General features: G+C 42.8%; 1 protein-coding gene across 2 annotated transcripts in view; it reads left to right on the plus strand.

Annotated features, from left to right (window-relative positions):
* Window positions 1–20348, plus strand: part of CCPG1 (cell cycle progression 1) — a 92093-nt gene that overhangs the window by 13356 nt on the left and 58389 nt on the right. For both annotated transcript variants that reach the window (XM_089667907.1, XM_089667899.1), the window contains exons 2-4: window positions 4763–4828; window positions 14298–14409; window positions 14497–14576. In XM_089667907.1, the coding sequence (XP_089524033.1) occupies window positions 4769–4828; window positions 14298–14409; window positions 14497–14576 (252 nt within the window). In that variant the 5' untranslated portion in view covers window positions 4763–4768. The remainder of the gene's footprint in view (window positions 1–4762; window positions 4829–14297; window positions 14410–14496; window positions 14577–20348) is intronic.

The following is a 20348-nucleotide window of genomic DNA, read 5'->3' on the forward strand; positions in this document are numbered from 1 at the left end:
GAAGGGCCCACGGCCCATCTACTGCCATCTTCACTGTGTCCAAGTACCTGGCCCTCCTGGGCCAGGCTGGTGCAATCAGTATCACCGGAATAGACTCCTGAATCCTGATCAAGAGACGCGGCAGCAGCTGGATCGGAGGAAAGGCATAAATCGGTAAGAACTGGTTCCAAGAAATCCCTGAGGAGTCTATCCTTGCTTATCCTGGACACAAAAACACTGACCTTGTTTAACCTGGATGCCAAAAGGGCAACCCCATCGCTGGCAGACTTCCTTCAAAATATCGTGATGCAAAGCCCATTCCCATGGAATCAACTGCCAGTGACTGAGATAATCCACTTGCCAATTTTCCACACCTGGAATGAACACTGCTGACAGACTTGGAACATATTTCTGCCTAGGTTAGAATGTAGCTCACCTCCATCTGAGCCTGGTGGTTGATGAATGTGACTGCTGTGGCATCTAACTGAATCCTTACAGGCCAACCCTGAAGCCTGGATGTCCAATACCTCAGAGCCAGCCTCACTGCTCGAAGTTCCAGGACATTGATGGGAAGAACCCTTTCCCGTGGAAGCCATGTTCAATGAATTGTGGCCTCCTCCAGAATGGCACCCCAACCTGAAAGGCTGGCATCGGTGGTTACCAACTTCCATACCACTGGTCAAAAAGATCTTCCCTTCTCCAAATTGTGAATTATCAACCACCAATTCAGGCTCTGCTGCACTTCTGGAGACAGAGATATGCAGTAATCCAGGCTGGAATATTTTTGTTCCAAACAGACAGAATGTACCTTTGCAGCAGTCTGGAGTGGAATTTAGTATAGGGAATAGCCTCGAATGAGAACACCATCTTCCCCAGCAACCTCATACAGAGGCAAATTGAAGGATACCTCTTGTTTTCAAACTGCAAACCTCATTCCCCAGGGCACAACTAGAGGCAGAAATACCTTTGCCTGAACCGGGTCTAGGACCATCCCCAAATACTCCAGCCTCTGTACTGGTTCCAGGGCCAACTTCTTGAGATTGAGCATCCAGCCCAGCTGTTCCGGGATGTGCATCGTAAGGACCACATCCTGCTTCAGATCTGGCACCGACGAATTTCTGAGCAAGAGATGTAGATAATCTTTGACCGATTACTTCCAGAGTTCTGAGTAGTCCCAACACCGTAGCAAGACGTTTTGTGAAAACTTAGGGAGCCGTGGCCTGCCCAAATGGTATTGCTATGAACTGGAAGTGCTGAGCCCCTACTGCAAACTGCAGAAATCTTTGGTGAGGAATGAATATCGGTACATGCAGGTATGTGTCCTTGATGTCTATATAATGCCAAAAAAATCTCCCTCCTGTAGGGAAGCCACTACTGACCAAACTGATTCCATACGAAAGGTTCGGACATTTAAGAACGGATTTAGCCCCTTGAGATCCAAAATGGGCCTTACATCCCAATTTGGTTTTGGGACTGTAAACAGGTTTGAATAAAACCACTGAAATCTTTTATCCGCTGGAACCTCTATGATCACTCCCTGAGACAATAAGCAATAGAGTGCCTGAAATAAAGCTCTTCTTCTTCTCTGAATTTATTGGTACATTTGATCTTAGAAACCGGGGAGAGGGAAATACCCGAAATTCTAGCCTGTACCCCAGAGAAATGCAGCCATACAATTCACAAGCCTCCCCCCCCCACACCTGAACAAGTGTGGGCGCCCCTTCATAAGGAGGCAGACCATGGATATGTCTTAAATGACATTTGTACCCAGGGCCTCCTTGGGTTTTGATTCTGAGATCTACCTCTGGAGCCTGGGACCTGTGTGTGGCGAAACGACTGCCGGGTAGATGAGGGCCCAGCAACCGAAGCCCCTGACACCTTAAATGAAGGACATTTGGATTTCCTCTTGAAGGGCAGAAGAGCACTCTTATCCCCTGAAATCTTTTGGATATAGTTGTCCAAATCTTCCCCAAACAGCCATTCCCCATGAAAGGGAAACCTGCCAAAAGTTTTTTGCATGGCAGATCTGCTGACCAACTCTTCAGCCACAAAACCCTGTGCATGTTCACTGTTAAGAAGGCTAATCGAGAAATTTGCTGAATTGAATCCTTAAGAGCATCAACCATGAAACACAAAACACGAGAAACATCCTACAAATCCTCGGCTGAGCATTTCCCCTGCACTGATGGTCCTCCAATCCGCTGCTTGATACGGTCAGAAAAACTCTGGCAAATGCAAATGGCTGGCTGTGTGGCAGAACCTGCCAGGGACAAGGAGGCCATAAGGAGAAACTCCAGCTTTTTATCCGCTGGGTCCTGGAAAACCTGTAAATTATCCACATGTTAAAAATTTATTCAGGGATGAAACCTCTGTATCCACTACAGGCAACCCCCATTTCTTAACAAACTTTTGTTCCATGGAGTACAAGAAAGAACACCTCTTTGGTGGAACAAAAACCCTGTCTGGATGATCCCAATCATCATACATAATTTGCTTCAGAAGAGGATGCACTTAAAATGCCTGAGTACTCTGTGAAGGCTTCAAAGAGCCCAGGGAAGAATAAGTAACCTCAGAAGTTTCTATCGGAGGTAGCCCGAATCTAGACCGTACCATATCAGCGAGGTCCTGGACTAAAAATCTCTGAGACTGGGAAGCAGAGACTACCTGCTTCTGCTCAGGCTGTGACTCCTCAGACAGAAATTCTACTGCCTGACCTTCCTCTAGCTCTTCCTCATCCTCAGGCTTCACCCATTCCTGCTCCAGGATTGGTGGTTCTTGTGACGGGGATCTATTCTGCTTCTTAGTCCCCTGAGAAACTGATGCTATCATCCCAGCAATCGTATCTTCTAAACCCCCTAAGGCTGAAGCAAGATCATGCATGGTTACATATGCTGAGGCAGAAGCCCCAGTACTAGCCACAATGCCAGATAAACGCAGAAGCTCAGGCTGCCCAGTTGCTTCTGGCCTGTCAAGAGAGGATATTACAGCGGACCTTTGGCTAGGTTCCTGAGGACATGGCGGTGGTACATTAGTGCCCTTTCCTGCTGCACCTCCCCCACTCTGCTTTCTGGAAGACATTACTTCAGATAGCGCAAACCTGTGTACCTCCTCTAGTAAAAACATCTCATGATACAGCTTTGCAAGTTGTGTACTGAAGTAAAAGTACTCAATGCAAATGCTGCCTTATGAGCCACCTAAGGTGGCTCCTGACTGGTCCACGCTTCCCCCTCAGGGGAGTACTCACACGCCCCTACAGAATAGCCCACTCTTTGTCCTGGCCACAGGAGATTCCCAAGCAGCAGCAGCCCACATGTGTCCTGGCCTCCAGATAAACAAATATGGCCGACTTCTGTTTCCGGCCACTACTGTTCATGCGCGTGCCCAGGCTGTACTCCCTCTAGTGGCTGAAAACAGAAGAGCAAGCACATCTCAGGAACAATTGTGAGCACTCCCCCTAATGGAAACTCACAGCCACAACACCTCTTCTTTTCCCTCCAATTTAGAAGTTTGTTTCTCTTTACAGAGAGAAAAAAGGAGATCTCTTACCAGTCCCAATGCAGATCCCTGAGTTCCATCAGGCACCAACCTTTACCCATCATGGTGGGCATTGTCATACATACCTTCAAGGGCTCAGTCTGCTGAGGGGCCACTGCCTTGGACCAGTATAGCACCCTGCTGGAAGCACCTTGGTCAGATTTTAAATAGCACAGGGTTCCATCTGCATGGGGTCCACCGCCATAAGGCTGCAATACAGGCAAACCCATGATGATTCTTCTCCTTATCCAGCGAGGCTCGGGTACCATCCATTTTGGCTCACAGCTTTCCGAATGGATCAGATTTAAGTCCCTGATTCTCTAATGGAACCGTTCTGGACTTTCGGGTATGTTCCAAGAGCACAACAACACTTTGTGACCATCCACCTTACAGACACTGGCGAAAAAACTGAAGTACTTCCTGTATAGGAGGGGTTATATAGGGTAGGATCTCCTCTCTGATTGCTCGGCCAGTGTCCATTCACCTATAGGTGGCCTATAACTCACGTAGTCGTGAATAGCCTGCTCTGTGTCCTGTGATGTATGATAAAGAGAGCTCACTTCCTTTAACTTGCTGGCAAATGTTTTTCTTGCACCTCAGTGACTACAGATCTGAAGGGTAAGAAATTTAGATAAAAGCATAGAAGAATTTTCAGATCTCGCAATTTGAAAGGCATTGCAGAGCTGTATAAAATATAATAATGAAATCTAAGAATTGTGTTCAGTTTATCAGGGTTGGAAGCCCATGGCCTTGCATCCAAGAAGCTATTGGACACGTTGACACTTGTGGTTTATTAGAAGTCAGATGTATGAAGGTCAGCTCTATGAATATGTGTGGTTTTGAATGAAATTAGCTTTTTAATTGTTAGGTATTTACTTTACAAGTACATCTAACATTTACTGTATATTCAAGTAAAGTAATGGCATCTTTTTATTAGACTGCTTTTCAGTCTGGATTGTCCTTTTTAATTGCATTCATTGGAAAGGAAAACACTTTCTTCTGTACTTTGTGAATATTTCATAAAAGTAGTGCTTTCTTTGTAGTGAAAACATAAATCAGCGGAGGCATTAGCATGACAAATGGTTCAATATAATAACCAAAACTCAATTCAGAGAAATTTTCTGCTGGCAAAGAGGTCTTTTGTTTTTTGAAGTGCTCTAACCTTCTTCAGGTCCTTTTGTTTGATTATTGCCCAGAGGACAGTTAGTCTGAATTCTTGACATCTTTTTCTTTTTTTTTTTTTTTTCAGAAAAACATGTCAGAAAACTCTAGTGACAGTGAATCATCATGCGGGTGGACAATTATCAACCATGAGGCAAGTAACTTTATCCTTTGTTCTTTAATCGAACAAAATGTTCACTCATATGTTTTTATTTGTCAGTGTCTTGATTCTGGGTCACATGTTCACTTTTGGAATGTTCTAGAGCAGAGGTGTCAAACTCAATTTCATTGTGGGCTGCATTAGCATTATGGCTATCCTCAAAGGGCTGGTTGTAGCTCTAAGACTACTTAAATGTATCTACTCGTTAACATATTAAATATTGCCTCTGCATTTGAATGTTACTAATTTTAGTAATAACTTGGGACTTAAAGGAGACGTATAGCCAAAGCTATTTTGTCTATACTTCTCCTATGGGTCATAGGTGTGCACTTAGTTCTGTACTCCTGTGACCCTTCTTTAGCAGCCTAAAGCTCGCTGTCGGCTTAAGTCACAGAACCGGTTCAGTCTGGGGAAAGATAGAGACCATATGGTTGACATCCACCCAGGAGCCTGAGCCAGCTCTCCAGTGACTGACAGTCACCGCTCTCTACTCAGAGTGGAAGGGAGAACTGAGAAATCAGCGGTCCGGTCTAAAAATATCCCAACCACATTGTTGGGATCTGCCCAGAAGCCTGGACTGGCAGCTGGCTCAGCCTCTCAGCGAGCCTCTGAGCCAACCATTCCGCCCCACCTCACCCCCTTTCCCAACACTCCAGCACTCCAGTGAGCACTGGAGGGCAGAGCAGAGAGCTGGAGACTGACAGTCTCTCTACTTACAAAAAGCTGAGAACTGAGCAATCAGCAGTGTTTGATCACTCAGTTTTCAGTGTAGAGCCGGTGGGAAACAGATGCAGCATCAGACCGATGCTACATCCACATAAGTGAATTTCCTTTTATTTGTTTTTTTCCTAAATCCCATTCTTCTTAAGCTGTGAAGGGCAGGTGCAGACTAGCATGGAGCCTGCTTCACACTCCTGTAGCATATGATGCAAGTCTGACAAGGAGGGTTGCATACCAATGGTATCATCCTTAAGAAACTTTATTGGAGACGGCTCAGACAGAATATGGACCTGCCATGGTGTTCTATATGAGCGGTCTCCAATAAAGTTTCTTGTGAATTATACCAATGGTGTGTGATCTGCTTTTTCAACTGCCATAGAGTGGTATTATTTTCATAATAATTATGAGCAGATGTCCAAAGCCCTCCCTTACATCAGATGTCAAGAGCCTTCCCATCAGAAGTCAAGAGTCCCCTACCCTCCCTTACATCACCTTGTGCTGCTGGGGGCGGAGTAGGGAAGCAGAAAGTGCAGGGTCTGGAGGAGGACCAGACGAGGGCTGGAGTCTGCTGAATACTGAGACCAGGGAAGGCAGAGATGAGGGGGTACTGTGGCTGCTAAGAGAGGTGCAAGATCTGTAGGAGTTCTGTTCTCTTTTCTGCCGACTGCTAAGATGATCCTCTGCACGACTGCAGGGAGAAGCACAGGATCTGGTAGAGGAGTTCTGTACTCCTCTTTTGCTGCCGATTGCTGAGACTAGAGGCTGGTGCTGCAGCTGCTGGAGAGGTGTGTGAGGGTCACATGAAATGGCCTGGAGGGCCAAATTTGGCCACGGGCCTTGTGTTTGACAGGTGTTCTAGATGCTAAAGCCAGGTCACTTACTAAAAAAATCAAGACCAAGGTGCTGCTAGGTATGGACATCCCTGGCTCATTCCTCTGGTCACATGTTTGGTACCATGGTTGTCAGGCTCATCACCAACACCCCTAAAGGTCCACCTTTAAAACCTGCTCATGTTATTTGTTTTCTACTCCTATTGCTTCCAGAACACTTTCCTTACATAAGCTTTCCTTTCATGTTTTGAGGTTGCTAGTCATCTCTTTTCACAGCTTCCCAGATTCCTTATATGCTTTGCAGCTTCTCTTCTGCTCATTCCTTTGGTTTACTTTCACTTTCTGTAGACTGCAGATCCCATGGCTCCTTGCTGCTTGCCTTCCTTCTGAATCTCCTTCTCTTCAGCACCTCCATAGTATAGTTTTAGTTTGCTCTAAAAAACACAGCAGAGCATATTAATTAGGTATAGTAAATATGATCCACAGAACTCATGGAATCAAAGGTGTGGGATTCTTTAAAAAGTACAGTTTCATACTTCAAGACCATTCATAAGAATACGGCCGAACTAATTGAAATTAAATGTGAAAATGTATATATTTTAAATGTTAGCCATAGACACACTTTAAAAAAATATGTAAAGCCAACATTTCATGTGCCTGCTGTACCATGTACTTGTATGATAAAGTATTCTGTTCTCTCTGTATTGCTTTCTTTGTGTGAAATCCCTGGTGTTCCTGCCAGTCCTTCTGCATTCCCTAAAGACTGACCATGCTAGGCATTAGAGCACAGGGAGGTCTGTTCTTTACCTGTGCTGAATAATAAGTCTGCTCTCCTCCAATGATCAGGCTTGTGCTGACACTCCCTCCTCCTTCCCTTGCACCCATTCACTGGGAAGATTAGTGTGCTGCTTTTTCTCCTCCCCCAGCTCTGAGATCCTTATGCAGCTGAGAACAGAGGGTATGTGATCACTTATTAAAAAAAAAAAGGGGGGGGGGGGTGTATATAATATTTTTTCATATGTATACGCAAATGTTTTGCCTTTCATTGCTAATTAAATTGAATGCGTTGTTTTACAAGTTTCACATTAATACTTAAATCAGCTTCTTGTAAAATGGTACCAATGGTGCTGCTAGTAACACTCATTTATAATAGAGAACAATAAGTTTTTACAACGTCATTCACTTTCATAGTGCTCCACTGGTTTCAGAGTCTCAAAGCTGGCAGTTTACTAAGCACATTTTTGAATCCCATCAATGTGCATTATCAGGGCTTGACAAATTTGCTTTAAATTTATGAGCCAGCTAAAAAAGTTAGGAGCCATTTTTTTTTGTGTAACGTGGGTTGTCAGTGCCTGGGACTTCACGAGATTTGCCACGTGACAATTACGGCAAAACCGCACCACGTTTTAGGCGCCACTGAAAATAATGGCACCTGAATCTGCGTTTTGCTATCACGGTGATTCTGCTGTGATCCCAAAACGCCCAGGTGTGAATGGAGCTACCCTGGTTCACACATGTGCGGTTCTGGGTGCGTTTTGAAACTCACTGATTCACATGACAGGCTGGATATTTTGTGTTCCTATTGAGGTGGTTCACACAAATGCAATCCACATGCATTGTGTGCCATTATGAAAAGGGTCGTGTGTAAGTTTGGAGCGGTGCGTTCCAGAAGCAAGTGATAGAATAGAGTGGCATGAATGTTTACATAGGATTGCTATTGACAGGAGTTTTTCCATTGAAGGCGGTTTCCCATTAACCCTTTCGCTGCCAGAGCAGTTTTTACCTTTCTTCACACGTTTAATTATTTCAGGCCTGAAGATAACACAAACCCCCAAACATATATTTTCTGAAAACAGACACCCTAGAGAATAAAGTAGTGGTAGATCCAATTTTTTATGTCACCGGATTTTCCTGCAAATGACTAGGAAATGCAGAATATCAGTAAAAAACGCTCTAAAATGAATTTTAGGGCAAACAAATGCAATAAATTACCCACATTTTTGGTAAAATATAAAAGATGAGGTTGCGCTGAGTAAATAGATACCCAACATCCCAAACCCTAAATTTGTGTGCGCCTATGAAATGGCGACAAACTTCGGTACCCTATATTTTCTATAGGCAACTCTTCAAAAGCCCCTATAGGTCATCAGTTTAGTGTTATGGAGGAGGTCTTGTGCTAGAGTCATTGCGCTCACTCCAGTGTGCGTGGCGATATGTAACGTGTATCGCAATCAACGTTCTCTTGTGTAGACACCCTGGTGTGTGCGTTTACATTTATACGTGCATATATGTGGGGGTTGGGATGCCTCAGAAATATTTTGTGGGGAATGTTATGTGCTTAGGTGTAACTTAATTTGTTTGCAATACGTCATGCACGTCACATTCCGAGTCACAGAAAGAAGGCACCCGCTCCTCCACCCACTGACACCTGTCATGGCGCACCCAGGCCCGCGATTGGGTAAGTGGGGCCCAGATACATTGCGGGAGCGTGTGTGGGGAGGGCACAGGTATCGGGGGCTGTGGAAGTGTTCAGGCAGCAGCTTGACTGCTTGTCAGTCTTCCTGTCAGTATTATACACAATCCCAGTGACTGAAGCCACCAGATTGTGTATAAAATCCCCTGCTGTTAGGTCTGTACGATGTACAGACCTGACGGCAAAAGGTGAGCGTGATTTCCCATTAAAGTCTCTGGGGCGTGATCTTCCATTAAATTTTCTGGGATGCGATCTCCCATTGAATCGCTGGGGTGCGATTTTTCATTGAAGTCTATAGGTGGCAGTGTGTGAACCCAGGTGCCAGGATGCAATGTCTAGTCGCCATTGCGACCTGGCGCCTGGGATTCATTGAGCCCTGTGCCTTATAAATGTGCGGATCTTTTTCTTTAAAGTAGCGGTATGATCTTAGTATGGCCATCTTGCTGCTTTATGAATTAGCTTCTATGTTTTTTTGTCATTGTAACATGGTGTCTGTAAGAACGGTGTTATTCAGAGTTTTGTAATGTTGTGCTATTCTGTCCTTCATAACATGGCACCTCTAGTGCCATTCTCTCTTTTTGTAGAATGGCACATTCAGTTATTTTGTGTTGTTCTGTCTTTTATTTACATTGCCTTGAAAAAATATTCATACCCCTTGAAATTTTCACATTTTGTCATGTTACCGAAAACGTAAATGTATTTTATTGGGATTTTATGTGCTAGACTAACACAAAGTGGCACATAATTGTGAAGTGGAAGGAAAATGATAAATGGTTTTCAAAAATTTTGACTAATAAATATGTGAAAAGTGTGGTGTGCATTTGTATTCAGCCCCCTTGTGCCAATACTTTGTAGAACCACCTTTCGCTGCAATTACAGCTGCAAGTCTTTTTGGGGATGTCTCTACCAGCTTTGCACATCTAGAGAGGGACATTTTTGCCCATTCTTCTTTGCAAAATAGCTCAAGCTCTGTCAGATTGGATGGAGAGTGTCTGAACAGCAATTTTAAAGTCTTGCCACAGATTCTCAATTTTGATTTAGATCTGGACTTCTAACACATGAATATGCTTTGATCTAAACCATTCCATTGTAGCTCTGGCTGTATGTTTAGGGTCGTTGTCCTGCTAGAAGGTGAACCTCCACCCCAGTCTCAAGTCTTTTGCAGACACTAACCGGTTTTCTTCTAAGATTGGCCTGTATTTGGCTCCATCCATCTTCCCATCAACTCTGACCAGCTTCCCTGTTCCTGCTGAAGAAAAGCATCCCCACAACATGATGCTGCCACCACCATGTTTCACGGTGGGGATGGTGTGTACAGGGTGATGTGCAGTTAGTTTTCCACCACACATAGCATTTTGCTTTTAGGCCAAAAAGTAAAATTTTGTTCTCATCTGACCAGAGCACCTTCTTCCTTCTTCTCGCAAGCTGCAAACTGGACTTCTTATGGATTTCAACAATGGCTTTCTTCTTGCCACTCTTCCATAAAGGCCAGATTTGTGGAGTGCATGACTAATATATGTCCTGTGGACAGTTTCTCCCACTTGAGCTGTGGATCTCTGCAGGTCCTCCAGAGTTACCATGGGGCGGTCGCTGCTTCTCTGATTAATGCACTCCTTACCCAGCCTGGCAGTTTAGGTGGATGTCCATGTCTTGGTAGGTTTGCAGTTGTGCCATACTCTTTCTATTTTCAGATGATGGATTGAACAGTGCTCCATGAGATGTTCAAAGCTTGGGATTTTTTTTATGACCTAACCCTGCTTTAAACTTCACCACAACTTTATCCCTGACCTGTCTGGTGTGTTCCTTAGCCTTCATGAGGATGTTCACTATTGTTCTCTAACAAACCTCTGAGGATTTCACAGAACAGCTGTATTTATACTAAATTACACACAAGTGGACTCTGTTTACTAATTAGATGACTTCTGAAGGCAATTGGTTCCACTGGATTATAGTTAGCGGTATCAGAGTAAAGTGGGCTAAATAAAAATGCACACCACACTTTTCAGATATTTATTTGTAAAAAATGTTGAAAACCATTTATCATGTTTCTTCCACTTCACAATTATGTGCCACTTTGTGTTGGTCTATAACATAAAATCCCAACGATTTTGGTTGTAACATGACAAAATGTGGAAATTTTCAAGGAGTATGAATACTTTTTTAAGGCACTGTATGTCACCCCTAGTAACACTGAGTTATCCCTTGTGTCTTTATGTAGCACGACTTCTGAATTAAAGGGGTATTATTCTGTCATTGGTAACATAACAACCCTGCTGCATTGCATTATTCTGTCTGTTAGGACATGGCGCTGATAGACACTCAGCAACATCCAGCTTGGGGTTTTTTTTCGCTAGCATACATGTGGCCACAGTGATAAGCTTATTTTCTAGTTCCCAGGTTGACTCTTGACATAAGAAGTTCATGCCCCTGCTATTAGCAAAAAAAAAACATAAAAGAGCAAAGCTTTTAGCTTTCATTCCACACATTATGGCATTATCTTGTTTGTGTATATACATTGAATACACTTACACACTAAATGGGTAGACCATGCCAATGTTTTCATAGAACATTATTGTGTACAATGTTATAGACACTTCTAATACAGCTCTAACTATTCAGGCACAATAAATTCTTTTGCTTAGTTTCAGAAATTATCTTTCTTATATTTTTTATAAAGTTAAAAAGTTCTGTCATGTGACCATGCATCTCTCCTTCCTGATAGTGAGTGGCGGGTTTACGGGACACTGTGCAGAGACACAGCATGCCTGTATTCCATTCAGCCTGAGGCAAGATGCAGGCTGTGTGATCAAGAGGCAGGCTGTAACTGAGAAGGGGTGTGTGCCAGAGACAAGCGGTGATTGGTCAGAGGCATGGTGGCTGAACAATCTACCCAATGCAGGCATGCTGTGTGTCCTGTCCCACTGAATGACTACCCAAGGGATGAAAACTGACTAAGCAAACACACCTCAACTCCTATGCTTTGTGTGGTCACTTTAGAACAAGCAAGAAAGGTGACTTACAGTATCAACCTGGTACTTAAGATGGAAGAAGTACATAAAAATTATAGCGACTGATTTATAAAATATGCATATGTGAACACAGATCGAAAAAAAAAAATATTTAGTGTAACATGTACGTTAAACTCTGCTTAAAAGAGAGGTGCAGGCCACCTAGGTGGATGCAGCATCGGTCTGATGCTGCATCTGTCCCCCACCGCCTCTAAGACTGAGAACCAACCAAGCAAGACTGCTGATCGCTCAGTTCACGGACTTCAGTGAGCAGCGATCTGGCGTCTGTCAGTCACTGGCTTTCTGCTCTGCTCCTCCAGCGATCATTGGGGCACCGGCTGTGGATGGGGCAAGATTGGGTGAGCCCAGGCTCTCAGTGGTGTGTTGAGAGGCTGAGCCTGCTGCCCGTCAGGCATCTGAGCAGACATTATTGCCAGGATCCCTGCAGAGCCTGGACTAGCTCTGTGTCATGAACTGTCAGCGAACTTTAGCCCACTGTCGACTGAATCTGTATCGCAACAGTGCAGAACGAAGTGCACTCCTGTGACCCACAGGAGAAGTATAGCCAAAATAGCTTTAGCCATACTACTGAATTACTTTGAATCACATATATTGTATGTTTTAGACAAGTGTGTGTTGTCAAATTCTTCTCTACCCTGCAGGGTACCTCTTGGTGTTCCATGTCTTTTGGTAAGCTGGTTGCATCTTTCACTTGAGACATAATTTAAAAGCTTAATTTTAATAATTTATTTAGTATATTTTTAAAGTGGTTCTAAAGCCTAACATGTTTTACTTTAACTGCATTAAGGTAAAAAAAATGTTGCAGTACCTGTATTGCGTTCCCCCCCTTATACATACCTGAGCCCTCACTCGATCCAGCCCATCTGGAGCAGCTATGTAGCTCTCCCAGCTCTCACAGGCTTTGCTGTAAAGGCCATTAGCTCCTGCTGCTGTCAGTCAAATCCTGTGATGAGGGAGTGGGGGACAAGGCCGAGCCACGCTGGCTGTGTCTATGGACGCAGGCAGCGTGGCTCAGGATCAAGCGCCCAGTTGTGCCACCATAGGAAGCAGATTTCTCTGGTGGCACACCAAGAAGAGGAGCCAGGAGTGCTGTCAGGGGACCCCAGAAGAGGAGGATCGGGGATAAGTATTACATGTTTGGAAAAAAAAATTAACTTTACAATCACTTTAATACAGCTACCTTTAGTTTTAACATAGTATGGCAACATTTCTAATTGCATGTAACCTTTTTCATATTAAAGTTGTTGTCCACCCCAAAATTACTGTATGACCATAAAAACAGCCATATAACACATGCACCCTGATAAATGCATAGCACCATGCTTGACTTCTTGACTTCTGCTCACGCTCGGTTGTCTTGCAATGACTGTTGGATGCTGCTGGCCATTTACCAACAATACCATGCAACTTATGGTGTTATCAAGGTACATGGTTTATATGGCTGTTTAATGTTTGTTGAGTAATTTTAAGGTGACTTTACACTTCAACTTCACAACAGATGAAATTTTAAATTTGGCTTGAAAGGCCACATCATAAGTTGCTATTGAAATAGGAAAGGGAAAGAACGGATAGTCTTGAAACAAAGTTTTATAGTCTTTCATATCTGCAGTTGGAACAGTTCTGAGTAACTTACTTTGCTAATGTTTAATAGTAAATATTCTGTTTCAGAGCACTGCTGAATTCAGGACTATTTGTTCTTAATGTTATCCTGATATGTCCTAGGTGCTGGATTGTAACCACCATTGTCAATGCACTACCTATTTATGCCTTGTGACTTATCATGTAGTCGCTTAGTGACTTCTGGATGAATTATTTATCCAGCACATTGTTTTAAAACATCTGCTACTTCTTTTGTTAACAATTAAAATTAACTTTCCATATTAGATGTCTGCTCTTAATGGACCTGCATAGCGCTTATTATAGAATTACAGTATTTATGATTGTTCAATTCAGTATCTTGTCACTGGATTTAGTTACTGTATCGTAATCATTTGTGGAGATTAAAGGACACAGTTTTCAGAGCTAGTTCTTGATTAGATCTGGACTCCCCAGTCAGGAGCTGGCTAGGATCTGAAAGGGAAACTCTATTGTAATTGTGTTGGTCCATTTTCTTTTTTATGTTTGTGAGTTTTTTGGCTGTTCTGCATCTGTTTGTACTACATGTATAAACTCTTTTCTTTTTACAAACCAACATGTAATACCTGACAAAGGATTCCCAGAGAACAGTAGGTTTTCTTAAAACGGAGCACCATAGTACTAACCTCATTATAGACTCTGCTATCTCACATTGAAACCTTAGAATCCATCATTTTACTAAGCTTACAGGTTTACTTTAAGTTGTACATAAACATGTTCTATAATATTTACTTTTTCTAACATGATTCCTTGTTTGTTTGTTTTTTTTTCTTTAGGGTTCAGATATAGAGACACTGCACTCAGAAACTGGAGAAATTGGCTGTCCTTCAGAACACAGGAGGACATTTGTCCAAGATTCGAAGCCAGATTCTCCAGCAGAGGCACCTGGTAAAGAAAGAATATTAAAAGAAGTGTAAATCCAGAGCAGTCATTTAAAGTCAGTGCACCAATTGTTTCTTGTTTAATCATTTATAGATCCGGGTATCAATGAGGATTCCTCTTCTGCTGTAGAGAATTTACAGTGTGCTACAGAAGAACATTTCCTGGCTCCTGAGGTAGGCATGTGTTGTAAAGAAATATAGGGTGCCGTATCTCTTCTGTATAAGAATGTTCCAGTAATGGTGTCAGGTGATTTTATCCATCGGCATGTGGTAACATTCAGTATAGTTTCGGAATGTATATGGGATTTGTAACGTACAAGAGGGTTTTAGAGGGTTTAGAACACAAGGGTATTTAATATGAGCATGTGGATTCGTTCTAAAATTATCACAGTATTTCATGTACAGACATTCAGCTCAGTAAGTCCTTGTTCACACGGGCAGCGGAGGGTTGATCCATGTTCAGACTGCCCAAGGATAAGTTGACATTGCCGGCGCACATGTCTGTGTAAATTGCCACAGTCACAGAGTGGCAAATTTTATACAGAATGTACCTTTGGCCGGTGGTACTGCTGCCAAGTGCACTGCATTCAAGTGAATAGGGCCATGCCTCAACTCCATCTAATGCACGTGGTTGCGGTGCAGTGCTGCGCGATTTCCACAAAAAAAAAAAAATAGGTAGCATATTGTCCCTGAGCCGCCTGTCAACCAGCTCTTAAAAGCTCTCCTCGTGAATCACTTTTCAGAGTGTTTAAAGAAACATTCACCTGTGTGAATGAGGCCTAACATTTTACTTTTAAATAATATTAAATATATTAAAGAAATCTAGTTTTGACAGGCCCCCCCCCCTTCCAAATTAGTGCTACAAGTTCATAGTCTGAATTGAAAGTAAAGCTTTGATATGCATTCAGGGGGGCTTAGTTGCCTCTGAGTCTTTTTTTTTTTTTTTTTTTTTTTTTTTTTTGGCATTGCCAAATTGCTCCAGACATTAATTTCATTCCTGCAACATAAAACACCACTTGTTGAGCAATGTTAGTATGCAGGCAAGATATTCCCAGCCCTTGCATTGTCTTGCACACATAGGGAAGTCACACAGTGTCATGTGACAAGAAGCTTGACTTCTTTCCAATAGCAAACTTAGAGATACACATGTGGGATTACATGGACATTCAGACAGTTAGGTCCCATGCACACAGGACGTTTAACCCCAGTGTATGAAGCTCTGGCATTTAGGTGCAGGCTGTGGGCACAGATGCACCATCACTACCAGAAGTCTGTCAAACTTTAGGGAAGGCTGTGAGCTACTGGCGCTGGACAGTGCTGCTAGAGGTACTTACAGTTAGGTTATTATGGGCCCAGGGACAAATTGCTAGAAAACAGACTGCTTGCAATTCAAGCATTTGTCCCTGAGCATACAGTGCCTTAAATTTGAGTACTGCTAGGTGCACCGTCCAGCCACATCCAGCTATGGCGGCTGTCAGCTTCTCTTAGTATGGTGGATGGTGCACTTGTGCCTGCCACCTGCACCTAAATGCTGGAGTTTCCAGTATTTCCTGGACACAATTATCAGTTTTCTTTTGCATGGTGCATGAGGTTATGTATTTTATGTTATAGAGGTTATGTATCCTGGGTGACGTGTCATCAGGTTTGCTTCCCCTTAAAAGAAAAGTTTGAGAATAGCCAAAAAAAATAAATTGTACTGGTCTATATGCCTGCACACCAATCCCAGCTGCAGCTGTCCCCCACTGGCTGTACACAGAGAACTGAGTGATCTCTCAGATCTCCCCCACCGCTTCGAGCAGGTAGTGGTGACTGTCACTCTCCAGCTCTCTGCTCTGCCCCTCCATTTCTCACTGGAGCAGCTGGCTCAGGAGGGAGGGGCCTGGAGCGCCAACAGGGGACCCAAGAAGAGGATTGGTGCTGCTCTGTGCAAAAGCAATGCACAGAGCAGGCAAGTATGACATGTTTATTTAACCACTTGGTGTCTGCCCTATAGCAGACTTGTTGCTACAGGGCGGAAGCTGTGTGTGTATGTATATGTGTAATATATATATATATATATATATATATATATATATATATATATATATATATATATACACACACACACACACAGTGGGGCAGAAAAGTATTTAGTCAGCCACCAATTGTGCAAGTTCTCCCACTTAAAAAGATGAGAGAGGCCTGTAATTGGCATCATAGGTAGACCTCAACTATGAGAGACAAAATGAGAAAAAAAATCCAGACAATCACATTGGCTGATTTGGAAAGAATTTATTTGCAAATTATGGTGGAAAATAAGTATTTGGTCACCTACAAACAAGCAAGATTTCTGGCTCTCACAGACCTGTACCTTCTTCTTTAAGAGGCTCCTCTGTCCTGCACTTATTACCTGTATCAATGGCACCTGTTTGAACTTGTTATCAGTATAAAAGACACCTGTCCACAACCTCAAACAGTCACACTCCAAACTCCACTATGGTGAAGACCAAAGAGCTGTCGAAGGACACCAGAAACAAAATTGTAGACCTGCACCAGGCAGGGAAGACTGAATATGCAATAGGCAAGCAGCTTGGTGCGAACAAATCAACTGTGGGAGCAATAATTAGAAAACTGAAGACATACAAGTCCACTGATAATCTCCCTTGATCTGGGGCTCCACGCAAGATCTCACCCCGTGGGGTCAAAATGATCACAAGAACGGTGAGCAAAAATCCCAGGACCACACGGGGGGACCTAGTGAATGACCTGCAGAGAGCTGGGACCAACGTAACAAAGGCTACCATCAGGAACACACTACGCAGCCAGGGACTCAGATCCTGCAGTGCCAGACGTGTCCCCCTGCTTAAGCCAGTACATGTCCAGGCCCGTCTGAAGTTTGCTAGAGAGCATTTGGATGATCCAGAAGAGGATTGGGAGAATGTCATATGGTCAGATGAAACCAAAATAGAACTGTTTGGTAGAAACACAAGTCGTCGTGTTTGGAGGAGAGAGAATGCTGAGTTGCATCCAAAGAACACCATACCTACTGTGAAGCATGGGGGTGGCAACATCATGCTTTGGGGCTGGTTCTCCGCAAAGGGACCAGGACGACTGATCCATGTACAGAACAGAATGAATGGGGCCATGTATCGTGAGATTTGGAGTGCAAACCTCCTTCCATCAGCAAGGGCATTGAAGATGAAACCGTTACAGGCCTCTCTCATCTTTTTAAGTGGGAGAACTTGCACAATTGGTGGCTGAGTAAATACGTTTTTGCCCCACTGTGTATGTACACACACACACACACACAAACACACACACTCACACACACTCACACTCTAGGAGGCGTGCATGCACTCCAGGAGTTCCGCCCAATGGAAGAGTGCTGTGTCCTGTCACCGGCGATGTGCTAGATTGATCCAGCACATCCATTAGTAAAAACAGCACATATTACACAGTAAAACACTGATAAGGCGCGTATTTAACCTTTTTATTGCCCTAGATGGTAACCATTTCACTGTCATTTAATACAGTTACAGTGTATATTTTTAGTGCTGATCACTGTATTAGTGCCACTGGTTCCTACAAAGTGTCATTGTCAGGCTTTCCACCTCAATATCTCAGTCCCTAGGTTGCTGATCGCCACCATTACTGGTACCAAAAATGAGTAGCAGGATACATTTTGCCCTGAATTTTATGAAGAAATTAGATTTTTTAAGTGGATGTGTTTTAAAGCAGGAAGTAAAAAAAGTTTTTTTTTTCCAAACTGTCTGGTTTTTTTTTTGTCTACAGCACAGAAAATAAAAAACCCAGGAGATCAAATACCACCAAAAGAAAGCTCTGTTTGTGGGGAAAAAATTATATAAATTTAACGTTGCATGACCGTGCAATTATCAGTTAAATTAACGCAGTGCCTTATTGCAAAAAATGACCTGATCATGAAGGGGGTAAATCTTCCAGAGGACAAGTAGTTTAAAGAAAAAAAATACAAGCCTTTAATATCACTTTTAGAGTGTGGGACTGAAGGAAGCTTTGTAATAATGTTAGAAAGTAAAGCTGAGAATTTACCATTGCTTTATAGCTCCACTCACCACCAACATTTAATTTCTGGATGGAGTTGTTAACCCATATCTGTCCTACTCTTTTGAAACATCTGTCCCTGCCCTCTAGCCACGCTGCTCATGTTTGCTTCTCTGCTTAGTCTGCCATATGTTCATTCTGTGTGTTTTTCTACATTAACTAGGTTAATCGCTTCATGACAGCCTTGAAATGACTAAAGATAGCGGAGATGTTGCATAATGTATGTACACAGTGCACAAAGAATTTGCCTTGCAGAGAAATATAACACTTCATTGTGCTGTGGTGGAGAGGTGTGATTGCATAGTTCCCTCCCAGTCCAATAACTTGGAGAGTGACTCAGTGGAAATAGCTGGGTATATCAACAGTCAAAAAAAAACCAAATACATTATTCTAATAAATATTACTAACAACAACGATATATATTGTTAACCGTGATCAGCACCTTGTGTATTACTAAAATAGTTGGCCTGAATTTACCATTTTTGTGCTGCTTATGCAGTAAAGCTTGCTTGTTATACTCACTGTGGAACCTAAGGGGTTAATCCTCTGCATTGTGTAAAAAGGCTGTTTGATCCTGACTTCTATGATCTTCTCCTTCTAGCGGCCCCTCTTATCTCCTGATAAGACATATGGTGTGGAGTCACTCTGCACATGCTCAGTTTGGTGTGAATTTGTAGAGAGGTTTTTTTTTTTCTTGGGAGAGTGCATGTGATCAGAACAGGGCCAATCAGCACTGTCCAGCCAGAGGTCAGGAGTTCTGCATCCTCCTAAAGCAGAATTAAAACTCCCCCTACATGTTTTAACCAGTGCTTTGCTGGACAGCGATAGAAGTCATAAGACTGCTCTAACTGCTGATAAGAAAAAGGTATTTAGCAGTTTATATTTACTAAAATAATTGCATTTCCATGTTGTGTGTTCTGTGGGAGACCAGATATAGTGAATGCAGGGTCCTGGGTTTAGTAACACTTTAAGCTCTGACTTTGCATGTTTTGCAAACCTTGCATCCAATGTGGCTTATTTTATGCTCCTATAAAAAAACACAACCAAAAACCCTTGCACTGAATGCGTACTCAAATAAAAATGTATAAATAATCTCATTAAAGTGATGATAAATAATGACCACTGCTGCCACCTTAAATGAAATAACTATGTATAAGTGAACATAAATAATTCAGTGGCGTTGTGACCAACCAGTGAATGATACATTCTCCAGTGACCAAATACAATGGAATAAAAGGAAATAAAACAATTGTGATATAAATAAATCAACTAATGTAAAAATAAAGTCCATTATAACCTATAGATGTCGCTTCCAGTGCCAAAATCACCACGTGCTCATGAAACAGCCTTCCCTTTTGGGTATGCACTCACCAGTCCCACATGCCTTCCACTCTCATGGTCAGCATGTATAGCTTATAAAATCTCCAATTGTGGTATCACCATGTAAACTTCATAAATCTCCTTACTCCTCTCCACAAGATACCATGGTCATGTAAAAGTAAGAGATCAACTCCAATGGTAGAGTAACCAATAATATCTACTTTATTAAATGTACTTGAAAAAATGCTTATCATAATCCAATGATATTAGATGCGAGAATCGTGCTCTCACCACCCATGGATCCCACAAAAAGGTGCTCCCACGTCCCTTCCAGTTCACAACGTCACTTCCGGTCACCGCACAGCCTCACTCTGACGTGTTTTGTCACTTCTGACTTAGTCATAGGTGATCCCTAGGACTAAGTCGGAAGTAGCAAAACCAGAAGTGACGCAGGAGCGCCATTTTGTGGGATCCAGCGGTGGTGAGAGTGTGATACTCGCATCTAATATCATTGGATTATAAGTGTTTTTTCTAGTACATTTTGTGAGTGGGTTTTACTTATTTAAT

This window comes from Staurois parvus, unplaced genomic scaffold, assembly GCF_062004578.1.
Source record: "Staurois parvus isolate SC_StPar_1 unplaced genomic scaffold, SC_StPar_1.0 ptg000054l, whole genome shotgun sequence".
NCBI classification, from domain to species: domain Eukaryota; kingdom Metazoa; phylum Chordata; class Amphibia; order Anura; family Ranidae; genus Staurois; species Staurois parvus.